This window comes from Cimex lectularius, unplaced genomic scaffold, assembly GCF_000648675.2.
Source record: "Cimex lectularius strain Harlan isolate CLEC.00 unplaced genomic scaffold, Clec_2.1 scaffold10, whole genome shotgun sequence".
Lineage (NCBI taxonomy): Eukaryota > Metazoa > Arthropoda > Insecta > Hemiptera > Cimicidae > Cimex > Cimex lectularius.
In genome coordinates this window covers 163,315-180,496 of record NW_019392665.1, presented here as the reverse complement: position 1 = coordinate 180,496, position 17,182 = coordinate 163,315, and the positions used below count along the sequence as shown (strand labels likewise).

General features: G+C 38.2%; 1 protein-coding gene across 1 annotated transcript; it reads right to left on the bottom strand.

Moving 5' to 3' along the window:
- Positions 1-1,249: 1,249 nt before the first annotated feature.
- LOC106667411 (proteasome-associated protein ECM29 homolog) lies at positions 1,250-16,002 on the bottom strand. The gene is made up of 28 exons (XM_014395345.2): positions 15,777-16,002; positions 13,649-13,896; positions 13,356-13,474; positions 13,146-13,295; positions 12,976-13,075; positions 12,257-12,387; positions 11,937-12,188; positions 11,660-11,855; positions 11,336-11,601; positions 11,110-11,278; positions 10,868-11,054; positions 10,720-10,811; positions 7,876-8,604; positions 7,703-7,817; positions 7,460-7,646; positions 5,765-6,047; positions 5,561-5,695; positions 5,377-5,487; positions 3,829-3,947; positions 3,568-3,766; positions 3,189-3,507; positions 2,981-3,112; positions 2,446-2,752; positions 2,093-2,385; positions 1,931-2,025; positions 1,772-1,868; positions 1,622-1,693; positions 1,250-1,549 (listed from the first exon to the last, which is right to left on the bottom strand). The coding sequence occupies exons 1-28, from the start codon at positions 15,802-15,804 to the stop codon at positions 1,407-1,409; spliced, it is 5,274 nt and encodes a 1,757-aa protein (XP_014250831.1). The 5' UTR covers positions 15,805-16,002; the 3' UTR covers positions 1,250-1,406.
- Positions 16,003-17,182: the final 1,180 nt, after the last annotated feature.

Here is a 17,182-nt window from a genome sequence, read left to right as displayed (position 1 = left end):
ACGTAAATTTAAAGATTAGGAAAAACTACGAATTTATTGAAGAAATGATCTTGACAAGAAACAAGCAACAAAGAGAAAAGGGAAATTGAAATGGAGAAATTCTCCCTGTACAATACAAAAAAAAATATTTAAAAAAAAATTTCTGTTCTTTAGCATGCAAACAAATATATATACCTGCAGGTTAAAGTTAATTTAAAATGGTGATTCCTTTTATGAAATAAATCAAATTACAATATATGTCCTAGAAAATCAAATCCGAGTTGAATATGAATCATCCACCTGGGTACGACGAAATTTCCACGAGGTAGGCGAAATGTCCTTTTTTTTGGCCGGATTTTCACGACTCAGACTGGAACGACTCATGGCGATATCCTGACGAGACGGTCGTGCTGGTCCTCAATGACCGTCTTCTACGAGAACTGAAGGGGCGCACGATGAACGAAGGCTAATGACTAAACTAGGTCTCCAGAAGAGTCTGCCAGCCATTTTTCGGTAGAGAAAATCAGCCACCATGATCTCGTTGATGTTGATGATGATAACAATTGATGGATCGCTTTGTGTGAGGGATGAAACTCCCCACTCGACAAATTCCAGAGAGATGACCATCTTCAAATGTGAATGATCGTGGACTGAGCCGGCAGTAGCCCTTTTGATCCTCAGGGCCGGTACCCCTCCCCTGGTAAAAACAATAACACCCTGATCCAGTGCTCGTGAGTGAATAGTGTTTGATATTTCCAATGCTGAGAAAAAAACGTCGATGTAGTTAGGGCTGTTTTTTGGTCTTCCTACTGTTGCTGGTTTTACCACAAATCAAGAGTTCTGTCTTATGAAAATAATTTTGAACCTAGGGTTTCTTTTTTTATTTAATTGAATTTGCTGTGGCTCTACATTTTTCCACTACAGTCGACAAATATTGTGATCGTGTTACTCAGGGGGTACATAATTAAAATATAGTTGGTTTTTTTCTCCACAATAAACGATATTGTACTTGCTTAAAAATCATTGCTAGAAATTGTTTTAGGTGGAGAAGCATATTTACCTAGGTCCGTCAGTTCAGACTTTAGATTTCTTCCCGAAGACTCCAGCACCGTGCCCTTGTTGGTTTTGGAGCCATTAGTGTACCAGTAGGAGTTTGCCTTTAGCGGTAATTTGGGTAATTTTTTTTTCTAAATAACCTCATTTAAACATTTTATACTATTCTGTTGGTTTACACCATAAAAAACATTTAAAAAAATAAATGTAACTTTCATAATTTTGCTAATTATTTATTAAATAAAGAATTTTTTTATTACATGTGAAACTAGTTTTAAATTGAATCACCTCCAGCAGCGTACTGGTAGATTTGTTTTTCTTTATTAAATAAGTTAACGAAAGCCTTCTTATTTACAAGTGTAGCTTTGGAATTGTTATGACATGAGCGTCTCCGTGCGGAACATTTCCTTGATGTCGGTGAACCTCGAACGCAGCTCTGGGGCCGTCTCGTTGGCCAGGGTGGCGCTGAACCTCTCGAAGAACTCTTGTAAATGCTGATACTCCTTTTCGTTTCTCCCTAGGAACGAGAGGGGGGGAGGGTGAGAAAAAGGTTTTACTTTTAACTTACAGATTTTAGCGGAGTTTTTACCTCGAAATGTTATCTGCAAAGATTGCAGCAAGTTGAGCGCCTCTTTCTTGAGCCTGGTATTTTTCGGCAGATCTGAGGATTTTAAATTGAATCGATAATTACAAAAAAATAAAAAATAAATAAATAAAAGCAAAATGATTTTTAACTTACTAAAACAATAATCCATTGCTTGCATTAACTTCTCTAATATTTTGCCTACCACGATTGGATCTCCATCACGGAGAAAATCTCTCGTCTTTGATATAACCTGTCAATTTATTTATAGATATAAAAAAATTAATTAAATAAAAATAAAAATAAAAAATCTACCGAGCAGAGACATGCGACGATAGAAACCTGGACGCGGGAAGTGGACGATACAAGTTTTTCAATCGTATTATTCAAAACTTCCTCGATATGTATTCCTAGTTTATAAAAAAAAGGTAAAAATTAAAAAAAAAATATTTCACTCTTTTTTTTTAAATTACGTACGCTGTGTTGATATGTTACGAGGCCAGCATTTCCCCAGCGTGTCATAAGACGTTTCTAAAAGTTTTAACTTTGAATCGCTCTTTTCTTCTTTGTCGCCGTTGTCGAGCTCATCACGGCGCAAAATTATATCTTTGAGTAGCGAGTACGCTTCTTCGAATATGTCGGCATTGAGGGCCTCGGCGACGTCGCCAAGCGCGACAAAAGCGTGTATTTTGTAGTCAGACTTTTCCTTTTTACACTCTTTAAGTATCGACTCGATTAATTCCTGTTCAACCCCTGCCTCCTTGATCGCTCTAAAAAACATAATAATAAAAAAATAAAATTAAAATCTCAATAGTAATTTTTTTTTATACTTTGGATCTTTGACCATAGCGGACAGTGCGTGTAGGACGTTTTCCTTGCCGTCCCACGTACGGCCGGGGAGAGACGCGATGAGCAAGCGTGTCAGCTCGAGCCTCTTTTCGTTCGAAAGCCCTTCCCTGAGCCCGAGCGTCCTCGCCGCTCTCGACATCTGCGCTTTCGTCTTCCACGACTGCGATTCGGCAACGCTCTTGAGCAGTTCGACCACTTTGTCCTCGTTATTGAGCAGGACGTTGTTTGTATAAGCGAGGTCGTTCCAGACTTCATTCCAATCCTCGACTTCTGATTTGTTGGATCCATCTTTAAAAAAAAATCATCATTATTAAAACACGAGAAAACACCAGAAAAGTGAGCAATGTGTGAAAGATGAGTAAAGAACTGGATTTTTGAAAAAAAAAAAAAGGGAAAATATAAGGATTAAAAGAACTAGGAAAAGAACATTTTACTCTACTTAGAGTTATTCTAATTGTTCAACCATAAAGATCCGGATCAGGAATAGATCAAAAAGGATCCAAAACATAAATTTACCTGGTAGTGATTCAACATGCTTAGCAAAGAAAATGAGCGGCAGTATGAGATCTTCTTTGTCTTTCACACTATCTTGCGAATGAGCCGATATCGCCTGGATTGTGTGGCAGATCGCCTTTCTAACGCCTTCGTCTTTATCAACCGCACACAAAAAAAATAAAAATTTAAACTGACAAAAAAAAATCATGAGAAAAAAGTCAAAACTGACCTTCTTTTTCAAAATATAAGTTCTTGATTCGTTCAAGAAGACGTTCAATGCTTGAATCCTTTGCGGAACGCAGCAGTTGTCCTATGCTGCTTGCAAACTGCTTTCTAATACCCGGACTGCGGTCGGTCAGACCTGAGAGTAAAGAACCGAGAAACTTGCCGACCAAAGGCTGAAACTCTTCTTTCGTCAAGTGGTGCGACATCAAAACGATAAAATGCGCTGTGACTATCCTCGTCCCGAACCCGGCTGACGGTTTTAGCAAATCAACTAGATCTGAGTGTAATTGACTCGCCATATCGGCGTCTACATATGGCAAGCACTAAACAGAAAAAAAAACTTTTAAACTTAGAAAATATGCCAAATAAAATGTAACCCTTACAGCCAGAATGGCCTGTACGACGTGGTTACTCTTCAAAAGCGGTATGCGTATCTTGTCCAGCGTCTCGGCCGCAGAGTTTCCCGGCACGTAAATATTCGCCAGGTCTAAGTCGGCGCAGGACTTCAATAGGTTTACTATTATGACCGGAGCGTCTTCCTTTGGCAGGCCTTCCTTGACCATCTCAGACACTGTCGATACACTGACAGGAAAATCCAGTATTAAAATTTTATTTCTGAAAAGTTTAACTTACATTTTTTTTACCTGATCGCCCTGATTTCAGATACAGTACTCTTGATACCAGAATTGAGCAACAATTTAAGAACATTTCCGGCCAATTTTTTCCCAGCTTTCCCTCCCTCCTTGGCCTCTCTGATGCATATCTAATAATAATAATTTTATTTAAAAAAAAAAAAAAATCGTTGGGAATCAGAATTTGTCTATTTAAAGGAGGGTGTCAACTTTTTTATTGATGTCCATTAATGGAAGTTTCACTTCATAATAAAAATAATATTGAAACAAATAAATATAGAACAATTTCTTTGACAGTGTGGCTTATTTGTTCATTTATTTTTATCAAATAAAAATCATGATTTTTTAAAGTTTAGGCAATCGTAAACCATTCTGAAGTTATATATTTTATTTCTGGAAACATTTTGATTTTAATGATTACAGATTAAGCTCAGTTACTACTTAATATTTCTAGCAGCACGCCGGCAATTCCAACATTTGTGTAATTTGCAATAAATTACTGGTCCTGTGATTCAATACTTACGTAGTTCATTCGTGACATGTTAAGATATAGCAGTTTACTAATGATCTGAATCTCTAGTGTTTATTCAAGACAGTCCTGCGAGGATTTAGTGGTTCTCTACTGATCTGGATCATTTTTTTCATTCAAGCCTATTCTGCTAGGATGTAGTGGTACACTAATGATCCAAATCTGAATTGTTCAGTCAAGACAGTACTGCAAGGATTTGGCGATTCACTGCTGATCTAGATCAGTATTGTTCATTCAAGACAGTTCTGTGAGGATTTAGTGGTTCCCTATTGATCCAAATCTGTATTGTTCATTCAAGACTATTCTGGTAGGATGTAGTGGTACACTATTGATGCAACTCTGAATTGTTCAGTCAAGACAGTTCTGCAAGGATTTAGCAGTTTGCTGCTGAACTAGATCAGTATTATTCATTCAAGAGAGTTCTGCGAGGATTTAGTGGTTCCCTATTGATCCAAATCTGTATTGTTCATTTAAGACTATTCTGCTAGGATGTAGTGGTACACTATTGATGCAACTCTGAATTGTTCAGTCAAGACAGTACTGCAAGGATTTAGCAGTTTGCTGCTGAAATAGATCAGTACTGTTTATTCAAAGTCAGTCATGTGAGGATTTAGTGGTACACTAATGATCCAAATCTGAATTATTCAGTCAAGACAGTATTGCAAGGATTTAAGGGACTTTACCCGGGTGGAGACAGCCCCGGTTGCCTAGCAAGAGTACCGTTTCAAGTGTCATCCCAGCCTTTTGACGCGTGTATTCCCAGTGGTGGCTCGTATATTCGGCTGTACTGGCATCTAAGGATCACACCTGAAAGTCCCGGTTTGGCCAGGAACCACCACATCTGAGGATAAGCCGCTCTCCGAAGTTCGAGGTTGAAAATAGTACAAGATTGCCTAAACTTCTCAAGATTGTCATTTTTATTTGATAAAAGCAATCAAATAATAAGGCCTACTGTAAAGAAATTTTTCACGTGCAAAAAGAAAAAAGATAACAATTACAAATAAAAGAAAAATAAATAACTTAATACAAACTTTAGAGAGTATTTTGCTCGTTGAAACAGCCGAATTCCTCGTCCCTTCGTGTATGTCGTCCATCACTCTGATAAGCTGTGACCAAAGTTCGCCGACTTTCTCAGGGTGGTTCTTTAAAAGTTTAAAATTGTGTAAGAATATAAATTATATTGTTTAAAACAAAAGGAAAGAAGAAGGAAAAAACCTCTGTTATTTTATTCCAAGCAGGCCTTCTTATAAAATCTTGCATGGCAGCCGAACACGATATACGCACGCGCCAAGCAACATTCGTCAAATTTTCAAGAAGATCGTTGAAAATTTCCAAATAGTATTTCTCGACCTGGAAATTTTATTGAGAAAAATTAAAAAATAAATATTCCACTTCCGGCGTATTATTTTATATATTCACTGTATCTGGTGAAGCGAGAGAAGACCATATGTCTGACATGGACCGTTGGATATTTGGCATAGGGTCATACTGATAACGGTACAGTTTGACGAGCACTTTCGGCAGCTGGCCCTCGAGCTGGTCCCCGGCTTTCGAGATGAGAGATGATATTGTATACGCTGCGCCTTTTTTCGAGTTCCATACCGAGTTGTGGTTCGCTAGTTGCATGAATTTATATATTAGATCCGGCTGGTTGAGGTCTGACGCAAGCTGGCAGAGTTCTTTGTATGTGGAAAGCTTTCCGCTGTAATGGTTAAATAAAAAAATTAGAAAATTAACAACAAAAAACAAATATTGAAATATAAAAAATTAATTATTTATGGTATACATTGTTAAATATGATTATTTAAACTGTCTAATAACTTTATCAGGCCCATCCAGCTAGGTTTAGTGGTTCATGACTGATGATGTATTGTTTATTCAAGACAGCACTGCTAGGATTGAGCTTAATGATCAAGAGTTCATTTATAACAGTATATGCTGCTATGATTTAGTGGTTCACTACTGATCTGGATTTATATTTTCATTCAAGACAGCCCTCTAGGGTTTAGTTGTTCACTACTGATCCGAATCTGTATTGTTCAATTAAGGCAGTTCTGCTAGGGTTGAGCACTACAGATCAGGTTCATTCATAACAGTACATACTGCTAGGATTTAGCGGTTCACTACTGATCCGGATCAGTACTGTTCATTCAAGGCAGTACTGTTAAGATTTAGCAATTTAATACTGATCGGAATATGTTTTGTTTACATTTATTTTTTATTTACATTTGTACTCAAGCACTTAATTAAGGTTTTAAGTTGAGATAAAAAAGTCAGTGTCATGAGCGGGATTCGAACCCACGACCTTTGGCTTGATACACCGCTACACTACCACTTGAGCTATCGTGACCCCTCAGATCCCATCTCAACCGCACCTTTTGAATTTTCCCTCCTTTTCGCCATTTTTTAAATGTCGTGTAATCTATTTGATTCTCGGCGATGAAATGGCCAAGAGCTTTAGTGAAGTATACCTCATTTTAATTAATTAAATTCACTATTTTTTGTGGTCCGCTTGACCAATTAATATCAATCAATTAATTAAGGTTTTAAGTTGAGATAAAAGGTCATAGGTTCGAATCCCGCTCGTGACACTGACTTTTTTATCTCAACTTAAAACCTTAATTAATTTATTGATATTAATTGGTCAAGAGGACCACGAAAAATAGTGAATTCACGATTGTCCTGCTAAGATTTAAAAGCTCACTAATGATCTGGATCAGTCAGTTCAGTTCATTCATGATAGTTCTGCTAGGATTTAGTGGTTCACTTCTGTTCTTATTCATTGAAAATTAATGAACTCAGTACTGAACAGACTTGACAAGCATGAGATGATTCAGATTTAAAAAAAAATTCTCCGACTTTTCTGACATATCCATGGGAAGAAAAATGAGTACAAAAGTAAAAAATACACTAAAATGCCTATGGAAAGCGTTGTAACAATTAATGTTGGTTATACGTTAACTAGAACTGTACAACAGTAACAACCAGTTTTACCAATCTAGCTAGGTTCAGTACGACGGCTGTCCTCTCCTGATAATACAACACTCTAATGAACCGGGTACGAGCGGCCATACGTTTATAGTTAAGTCTGTCGTGTATAAAATTTAAATTTACCCAGTAGGAGTTTCGCCCAGCTCATCGGGTTGAAATAGCTTCGTGTCATCGCTGACTTTCACAACGGATTTGCGACCTAGTGTTATCTGCTCGATGACGACCTTGAGCAGCATCGATTTCATTTCCTCATCCTGCGTAGCTTCGTATACGAAAGCGAGTCCTTTACCAGCTCCTTCCTGGACAAGATCTAGAGAGAGAAAAAGTTTTAAACCCTACCAATAAAAATAAACAAGTATTTTTAACCATTGCTGTCGGCGAGAAGGTCGATAAAGCCATTTTGTATGTCTGTAAGCCATTTTTCAACGATGGGAAGGAATGAACATTGTTTGACCAGGTTGAGCAGCCAGAAGCAGAGAGCCTAGATTTATTGTTAATGTGTAATTTTTAATTTTTGTGTTAATTAAAATTAGACAAACCTGACGAGTGTTCGGGTGCCTGTCAGTGTTGAGCATTGTAAGGATCTTGCTGAAGGTTGTTTCGAGAGAGAGGCAGGCTTTTTCAGCCGCCGGAGTCAAGCTGCCGCCTTTGACGAGTTCGTCTTTAAACTTTTCAATCGAATCCGCATCCCTGAACCACGGGTTGAGCGAGAGCGTGCTCGCCTTGCCTAGAACTGCGCTGCAGACGACCTCACTTGTCGAAAGGCACAAATCGACGTCTTTGAACTGTCTCAACGATCCCATTAACTTTTCAATTATGACTTGTTTAAACTGAAAATCCATCTCGACTGTGCAAAAGCTGCACAGCGTCGTGCATATCCTATCCTTGAGTTTCGGTGTTAATTTCAAATCGAGCGTCATATTGAGCAGAGTATCAACGAGCTTTTCAAAATCGTCCTGGTCGAGAGGCAATGGCTCCGTCTCGGAGGCGTGGCCGAGTGAAGTGACAGTGGCGTTTTGCAAGTACGAGTGAGTCAGAAATTCGATTAAAGCATTCACGCCCTCTTTTGTTGCGCCGCCATGCCTGGCGGCGATGAAGCCGAAGAGATAGATCGATCCGTGAATCTTCTCGATGTCTTTCCCCCCGGTTCTTATGTTCTCGACGCATTTCTGAAGGGTTTTCGGCGCTAGATCCTCGGGGGTGATTAATGCTGAGATCTTGGCGCATAAAATTCTCACTTCCTCCCTTGTATGAGTGGTGACAAGTTCCTGTACAAATCATTTAAGTAATAAAAAAATGAATAAACTATTAACACTATAACAAATTTCTTTTGAGTGGTCAACAATCATTCTACTAATTAAAATAATGATTTTTCAAAAATATAGAAAAAGTAGACATTTATCTAAATTTTAAATTGAATTTTTTTTTTTTTTTTATTGGCCTTATGATCTTGCATATTAGCCATAGTACGAATTTTTGTCTGTTCAAATTGGGGGTTATCGGGAAAAAAAGGGCCAGAGGTGACGGTGGGAATCGAACCCACGACCGCGGCGTGAGAGTGTCTCATGCTAACCGCTCGGCTACCGCGGTCCCCCAGGAAAAAAAAATCAAAAGTATACAGAAACTATGATTAATAAAATTTTATTAATATTAATTAATAAGCCTTTATTATACCAGAAAGAACAAGCAGCTACATAATAATATATGTAGATAATAAGTTGTAATTCTTTATTTTGTCTACAGGGTAATGAACGTAAAATTTGGTCGTTACCAATCATTATGGTCTGCCTATGAAAAAGTTCATGTGTAATATTACTGATCTAGATGAGTAATGTTCATTCAAGACAGCTCTTCTAGGATTTGGCGGTTCACTACTGATCCAAATCTGTATTGTTCATTCAAGACGGTCCTGCGAGGATTTAATGGTTCAATATTGATCCGAATTTGTATTGTTCATTCAAGCCAGTACTGCTAGGATTTGGCAGTTCACCACTGATCCAGATCTGAAATGTTCTTTCGTGAGAGTCTTGCCAGGATTGAAGGGTTAACTACTGATCCGATCTGTGGCCTTATCAATCGATCAACAATCTTTGAATTATCCCTCATTTTAAGGTGGTGGGACAGGACTTGTTCGTCGCTTGAACAATCATTCTCATCTCTTTCATTCACCCAGAGGGACATACTTCAATACTTTAGGAAACACAGTGACAAAAGGTGGTATGTTAAGCTGGGGGGGGGGCTACCTGAAAAGGTGAACCTCGCGTTCTCAGCCCTTTCCTTTTTTCAATCCAGGTCCCATGGCATAATTCCTTAACACCTTCCAAGACCAAGGATTCTCTTAAGCACAAGCTGTATTCATCTGATGGCTATACGTCAGGAGGTGGGCAGAGGGTGCTCGGACGGGTTAGTGTACCAGATCCTGTCTACAAAGAAGGGATTGGTGCCCAAACAACTGAACTACAGGGTAGCGCCAAGTTCCAAGCCTGGTAGAGTGCTACATGGGAATGGAATCTTAGGGGCCCACTAGTTAGACCCCTGACGGGTACTTAAGAGTACAGCCTGTTGTTTGGTAGTGCTTTTATTTGCTTTCTTTACCAAGGCAGTGTTCCTCTAGGATGTGGTTAGAAATTCCAATATAAAGAAATTCTATGATTGGAGTGGATCAGGCAGTTCTGACTCTAGTGGAGCCCCAACACTCTGGGAGAGAAAGAGTCATCTTCTCTATCTAGATAGTACAGCAGGTTAGTCAACTGATGCATTTCAGTACCAAGCTTTCCAATAGCAAAGTGGCACAGGGGTGGGTAGATTGCAACCAACCCCTTGGAAGGGGCAAGGGGGAGAAATCACCTTAGTCTGTGGATAAGTAGCTTCTGCACCAAACTTCACAGGATTAACGGACCACTTGTGAGCAGAGGTGTGTCGCTCCTATCTTGAGAATCTAAACATGTGATAGGGCCATGTGCCAGATTAAAGAACCTCATCATTCTGATCTGTAATGTTCATTATTGATCTGAATCTGCACTGAATCTGCAATGTTCATTTAAGACAGTCCTACGAGGATTTGGTCTTAAATAACTTGCTCATTGCACTTTAATATGGTACTGTGGAAAAGCCATCATATGGAGTGGTTTTTTACAAGTTTATTTTATCTCTTGACCTATTATGTTCTATCATTGTCTTCTATCCTGTTTTGCTAAGGTTCTGATAATTTGGTCATTATTGATCATTTTCAATCTGCCTAGTCTCACTGCATTGGTCCGCCATGACTAGCTAATAAATTCTTAATTCCTGGGCGTTTTCTGCTAACCGAGTGTTGATCGGTAATGACGAAATTAAAGATACACTGCAAGGGGAAGAAAAAAATATAACATTTTGTTAATTACCAAAAATGTGTGTAATTTGTTCAAAAGATGGTTCGAAAGGACTTCGGGTAGGCATCCGACGAGTTCGAAAATTGCGGACAAACAAGGCACACCTGCGGTAAAATCAATCAATTAAACAAACGCTGAAAGAAATAAGTGCAAAACGAACCTGGTTCTGTTTGTAGGGATTTGACCAGAAGATTGAGGTACAACGGTAGAAGTTCTGGGTCCGCTGAATTATAATTCTCGAGTTTTTTTCTCACGAGAGGGCTTGCCTCTGAAGGGTGTATCACCGAGGAGAGCTCGCCGACTTGGGATGTCTCCTTGGCAAGGCTCAATCTCAAGTAATTAACAATCTGAAAAATTGATTAATCGTCTTGGTACTCTTTTCTTTGTTGAATTTTGTCTTACTGCATTCAAAACGGTGAAACTATGCGGTGTAATCTTTTCCTTGGCGAGCACCAGGGTCAGGAGTTTATCGAATTCGACTAGACTGGATACAAACTCTTCTTGTTCGCACCTTTTCGACTTGGTCGTTAGATAAAGAGCCTTTGTCGCTTCTGCACACGAGTCTTCATCCCTTTAGAAAGAAAAAAAATTTACATTCTTAGAGAGTTAAAAAAAAGTCCTATTTTACCCTAAAACCGTCGCGTTGAGAAGTGTGTAAACTTTAAGCGGGCTGTGGCTACAAGCTTCGGATATGAATCGCACTGCGGCCATTCTAGACGCACGCATTCCTTCCAGCTGCTGCCCCGTCACACTTTTGACACTGGATAGCGGGAAGAGTTTCGTAGTCAGGAGCGAATACAGTAGTTTTTCCTGATCAGGCATAATCCCCTTGTAGCCTCTTGCCATAGAATAAGCTGCATCACGAGCAGCGCTGGTCAGGTCCGGATCTTCCTCCTTTTTTTTAAAATATTAATATTTTAATCTGATTCAGATTTTTTTTATATTTTTTTACATTTTCAATCGTGCTGAACACGAACTCGATGGGAGAGAGGTCTTTTTTAGCCAGGTCGGAACACTTGAGAATGAGCAACGGCAGTATCTGCAGAGCTAGAATTTTATTCTTCCTGTCCATCTCCTCTTCGAGAAGCTTCATGATCCCGGCATTGAGCAGTACTGGCCAGACCTGTTCGATTCTATCCTGGGAAAGACTTAAAAAAAGAAAAAAAAAAAAGAGAAAAATTAAGTAATTTTTTTCTTTTCTTAAATCGTGTTGACGTACTCGCATTTACTTTCTAATCATGGATGACGCAAAGTTGAGAGCGTGGTTTCTCAGCTTGGGAGTCGTAAAGCTTCCATAGAGGGATTCGAAGAGCACCCTCATCGCCGCCGGCCAGACTACTGCCTGGAATCTGCTCATGTTCTGGAGAAGTTTGAGGCGCGTCCTCGGGTTCAATGAGGTTATCATCGATCCATTGGTGCCCACTTTCAAAAAAAGAGCATACAACGGTGCGACGATGTTTAAATCATTATAATTTATATCCCTAAAATGGGTAAAAAAATAAATAGAAAAAGAATAAACAAGAAAGGTTAAAAGAGAAAAAAAACTTACGGTAATTGTTTTAGCTGGCTTTCGGCCAGTTCACTTACAGCCGACCTGTCATCAGCGGATGCAACTACAAGGTGAGGGTACACGTCTGTTGAATCCAGCATGCCCAAAAATTGAACAAGAGTAATTTTAAACTGAAAAATAAAACATAATTATTTAAACATATATATGAAAAATCAAATAAATATCAAATAGTATTATAAAATAACTTGAAAGAACAATACAGATCCAGACCAGTAGTGAGGCCTCTAATTTATAACAAAACAGTTATGAATGAACAATACAGATCTGGATCAGTAGTGAAGCGCAAAATCCCAGCAGGACTGTCTCGAATGAACAATATAGATACAGATCAGTAGTGAATCACTACATCACAATTATGAATGAACAATACTGATCCAGTTCAGGAATGAACTGCTAAATCCTAGCAGTACTGTCATAAGTGAACATTACAGATCCGGAATGAACCACTAAATCCATAGTAGGATGTCATGAATGAGCAATACAGATCCGGATCAGTAGTGAACCGCTTAATCCTACCAATAATGTCATGATTGACCAGAACTGATCTGGTTCAGAAGTGAACTGCTCAATCCCATTCTTGATGTCATGAATGAAGAATACAGATCCGGATCAGTACTGAATTGTTAAATCCTAGCAGTATTGTCATGAATGATTTGGATCAATAGTGAACCACTTTATCAGGATAAATAAATGAATACCTGCTCGAAATAATCCCCATTCAGCTCCACGAGGTCATCCCTTGTCAAACGGTTGAAAGACTCAACGGATATGTTGGTCAGGTTGTCCTGACCTGTACAGCTGAAATTTTGAAAAATGTAATTTTTGACTAAAAGTAGACGGTTTATAATTTAATCATCTCCAAACGAACCCATAAGGGAAAAGCATAACATCCATAATTATGTCCAAAATGAGCTTTCTTATATGAGGAAGCTCCTTGAGGTTGAATACATTCGCCCTTTCTGTCCTGTCTTTTGGATACGGGTAGTTTTTAAGATTTGTCAAGAAGAGAAGGCAGAGGCTGAAAATTGAGAATTTTTTTTAATGTTTGTTTTAAATAGTGTGAGTACAAGGGGAATACCTTTCTTGATGTTGCACCGGGCGGTTTTTACAAACTTGGATTAACTGTGGGAGTAACTTAATCCTCTCATCGTGCTTTAATCTTTGAAAGCCCATTTTGATATAGATAATTGTGAAGTTCTACAAAATAAATAAAAGAATTCAAGTTGAAATATTCAGGAAAGTCGATTAAATATTGATTGTCTCTGGTTTATTTATAAACCAACGAAGATGGCAAAATGCTTAGAAAGTCTGAGACAATTTTGGATTTTTTTTAAAGGAATTCTTAATTTAAATAATTTCTTAATAACTCACGGTTTGAAATGAAGAGGCATTTGGGTCGGCGTAGATGTTCAGGAGTGTCTCAACTGGCAAGACGATGCTCTTTGTCCCGCGTACACGTTTTGACACGTGTGACAACACTTCGACAACCTTAGTGCGCACGTCTGTGTGCGGGCTGCCAGATTTTTTTAATACGTATGGCAAGAATTTGTGTAAGCAGGTTTCAAACTGTTCGTCAGTCTCAGTCATGACAATGCTGAGAAACATCCTTTCAAGGATGGCTGAAAAAAGAAAAATTTAAATTAAATCAGTCACTTTCAAAATGATAAAAATTAAATTCAACCCTCACATATTTGTTTAAGCATAAAACATTCATATTTATAACAGGGTGGTTCGATATGAGATGCCAGATTTATGTCTCATTTTCCTGATCAGTAGTGCTGATGTCATGACAGTGCTGCTAGGATTTAGCAATTCACTACTGATTAGGATCTGTATTATTAATTCAAGACAATTCTACTAGGATTGAGGGGTTCTCAACTGATCTGTATGAGCACAGTTCATTCATGGCAGTACTGCTAAGATTTAGCAGTTCACTGCTGATCTGATCAGTACTTTTATTCATGACAGTGCTGCTAGGATTTATTTAATAAGATATCTGCTTATTATTAATTATTATTACCAATTTTTATGCAAAGGCGGTAAAGAAGAAAAATTATTGTTATAAGTGGGACTCGAACCCTTGACCCTCAGCTTTCAACTTTACGTTCGTGACACTAATTTTTCTATGCAACCTTCATTGCAAATTGCTATTTTTTAGCAATCCATTAATGATATGAATCTGTTCATTAACAAATCTGTTATGATCTAGCAGTTCACTACTGATCCGGATCTGTATTGTTGAGTTATGACTGACATGCTAAGAATTAGCCTTTCACTGATCCGGATCAGCACAGTTCATTCAAAGCTATCTAATTAGGATTACCAGTGTATATTGTTAAGTCATGATTGGTCTGTTAACAATTAATTTAACACTGCTAATTCGGATCTGTATTGTTCACACATGACCGTCCTAAAATTTAGTGATTCACTATTGTTGAGTCATGACTGACACGCTAAGATTTAGCCGTTCACTATCAATCTGGATCAGCACAATTCATTCAAAGCTAACTAACAAGGATTTAGCAGTTCACTACTGATCTATATCATTCTTTTCATTCAAAACAGCACTTCTACGATTTAGCAGTTCACTACTGATCCGGATCTGTATTGTGTCATTCCATGCTGTACAACTACGATTTAGCAGCTCACTACAGCACCAGATCAGTAATGACCAATATTCATTCTTCACAGTACTGCTAGGATTTAGAAGTTCACTACTGATCCCGATCTATATTGTTGACCAATTATTGACCTGTTAACAATTAAGGGATCACTCTGATCCGGATCTGTATTGTTGAGTCATGACTCACCTGCTAAGATTTAGCAGTTCACTACTGATCCAAATCTGTGTTGGCCATTCAAGACAGTCATGCTAGGATTTGACGGTTCATTACTGATCCAGATTGTTATTGTTCATTCATGGCTGTCCTGCTAGGATTTGGCAGTTCACTACTGATCCAAATCTGTGTTGGTCATTCAAGACAGCCATGCTAGGATTTATCAGTACTGATCCACATCAGTAATGTTAATTCAAAACAGCCCTGATGATTCTGGGATATTCGATAATTTGTAGCTATCTTCTAAAATACTGATCAAAATCGAAGTGAGAAACACTATTCCTCGATACAGCTACAGTTTATTAACTATAAACTGTTCACTTCAAGTAAAAATTGTATTTTCGTGACTGGCAGTTTTTTGTTTTTTTATAGCAAGAGTTTGAACGCTCATACTTATCAAAAACAAAATGCGCCATTCCGACCAAGCCTTTTTCTCTGAAATTTGGCCCAAATTTGCCACAAAGGGTGATGAAGTTTTTCTTTTTATTCGATAAATGCAAGTACTCAATTATATCAAAAATTAGTAACAAAACCGGCGTTTTATTGTTTTTGTATTTATGTTTCTCAAGAGGTCCTGAAGTGAGGAAAGTTCCAATCAAACCAAAATTCACCATTAAAAAAAAAAACTTTTTTCTTATTTTAAAATATCAGGAAAAGCTCACCGCACTCCTGGCCCGACTCCGACTCCATTTGTTCTGTGCTTTTTTTTCAGTCCGGTTTGAAACGATTCTGGGGGAAAGGCTGAGCTGAACGAGTCTTCGAAATTTATAAATTAATTTGTTTTAATAAATTAATGTCTTAAACATTTAAAGGGTGGAATGACAAATCAACAAGTTCAAATAGGAAAGAGGCTTCAAACTTCAAATGAATCCAGTCATTTCGATCCTATAACCTCCTCGATACTCGATGGGGGAAAAAAATCGATAAATCATCAGTCTAATGATCCGGATTGTTCATTCCTGACCGTCCTGCAAGGATTTAGCGGTTCACTACTGATCAGGATTGTTCATTCCTGACCTAGCAGGACGGGCATGAATGAAAATTAAAGATTTGAATCAGTAGTGAACTACTAATAAATCTTGTCAGTACTGCCATGAGTGAACTGGGTTGATATGAATCAGTAGTGAATCCTTACAGAACAGCCAAGAATGAACAATACAAGTGACCCACTGAATCTTAGCAGTTCTTACATCAATGAACAATAAAGATTTGAATCAGTAGTGAATTAATAAATCTTATTAATACTGCCATGAGTGAACTGTGCTGATCTGAATCAATAGTGAACCACTGAATCCTAGCAGTTCTTACATGAACGAACAATAAAGATTCGGAAAAGTAGTGAACCACTACATCCTAGCAGATTAGTCTTGAAAGAACAAGATCTAGATCAGTAGTGAACCGTGCAACACAAGCAAGACTGGCTTGAATGAGTAGAGTGAACCGTTAAATCCTAGTAGAACAGTCATGAATGGACAAAACATATCTGGATCAGTAGTGCTCAATCGAAGCAGTGCTATCATGAATGAACAGTACTGATGTGGGTCAGTCATGAACAGTTAAACTCTAGCAGTACTGTCACGATTGAATAGTTTTGATCAGTAGCAAACTGCTAAATCCAAGTTGGACTCCAATGAAAAGAATGATCCGGATCAGTAACGAACTATTAAATATGCCAGTATTATTAGAAAAGAGCAGCACTAATCCAGATCAGTAGCAATCTGCTAAATCTTGGCTGACTGTTTGTCAGTGTGGTAAGACTGTCTTGAATGAAAAGGATGATCTGGATCAGAGTGAATCCTTAAATCCTAACAGGACTGCTATGAATGAACAATAAAGATCCGGATCAGTAATGAACCACTAAATCCTAGCAAAAATAGTCTTGAAAGAAAAGAATGGTCCGGATCAGTTGTGAACCATTCAAATCTGACAGTATTATCAGTAAAGAGCAGTACTGGTCCGGATCGGTAGTGAACCACTAAATCCTAGCAGAATAGTCGTGAAAGAAAAGAATGGTCCGGATCAGTAGCGACCATTCAAATCTGACAGTATTATCAGTAAAGAGCAGTAC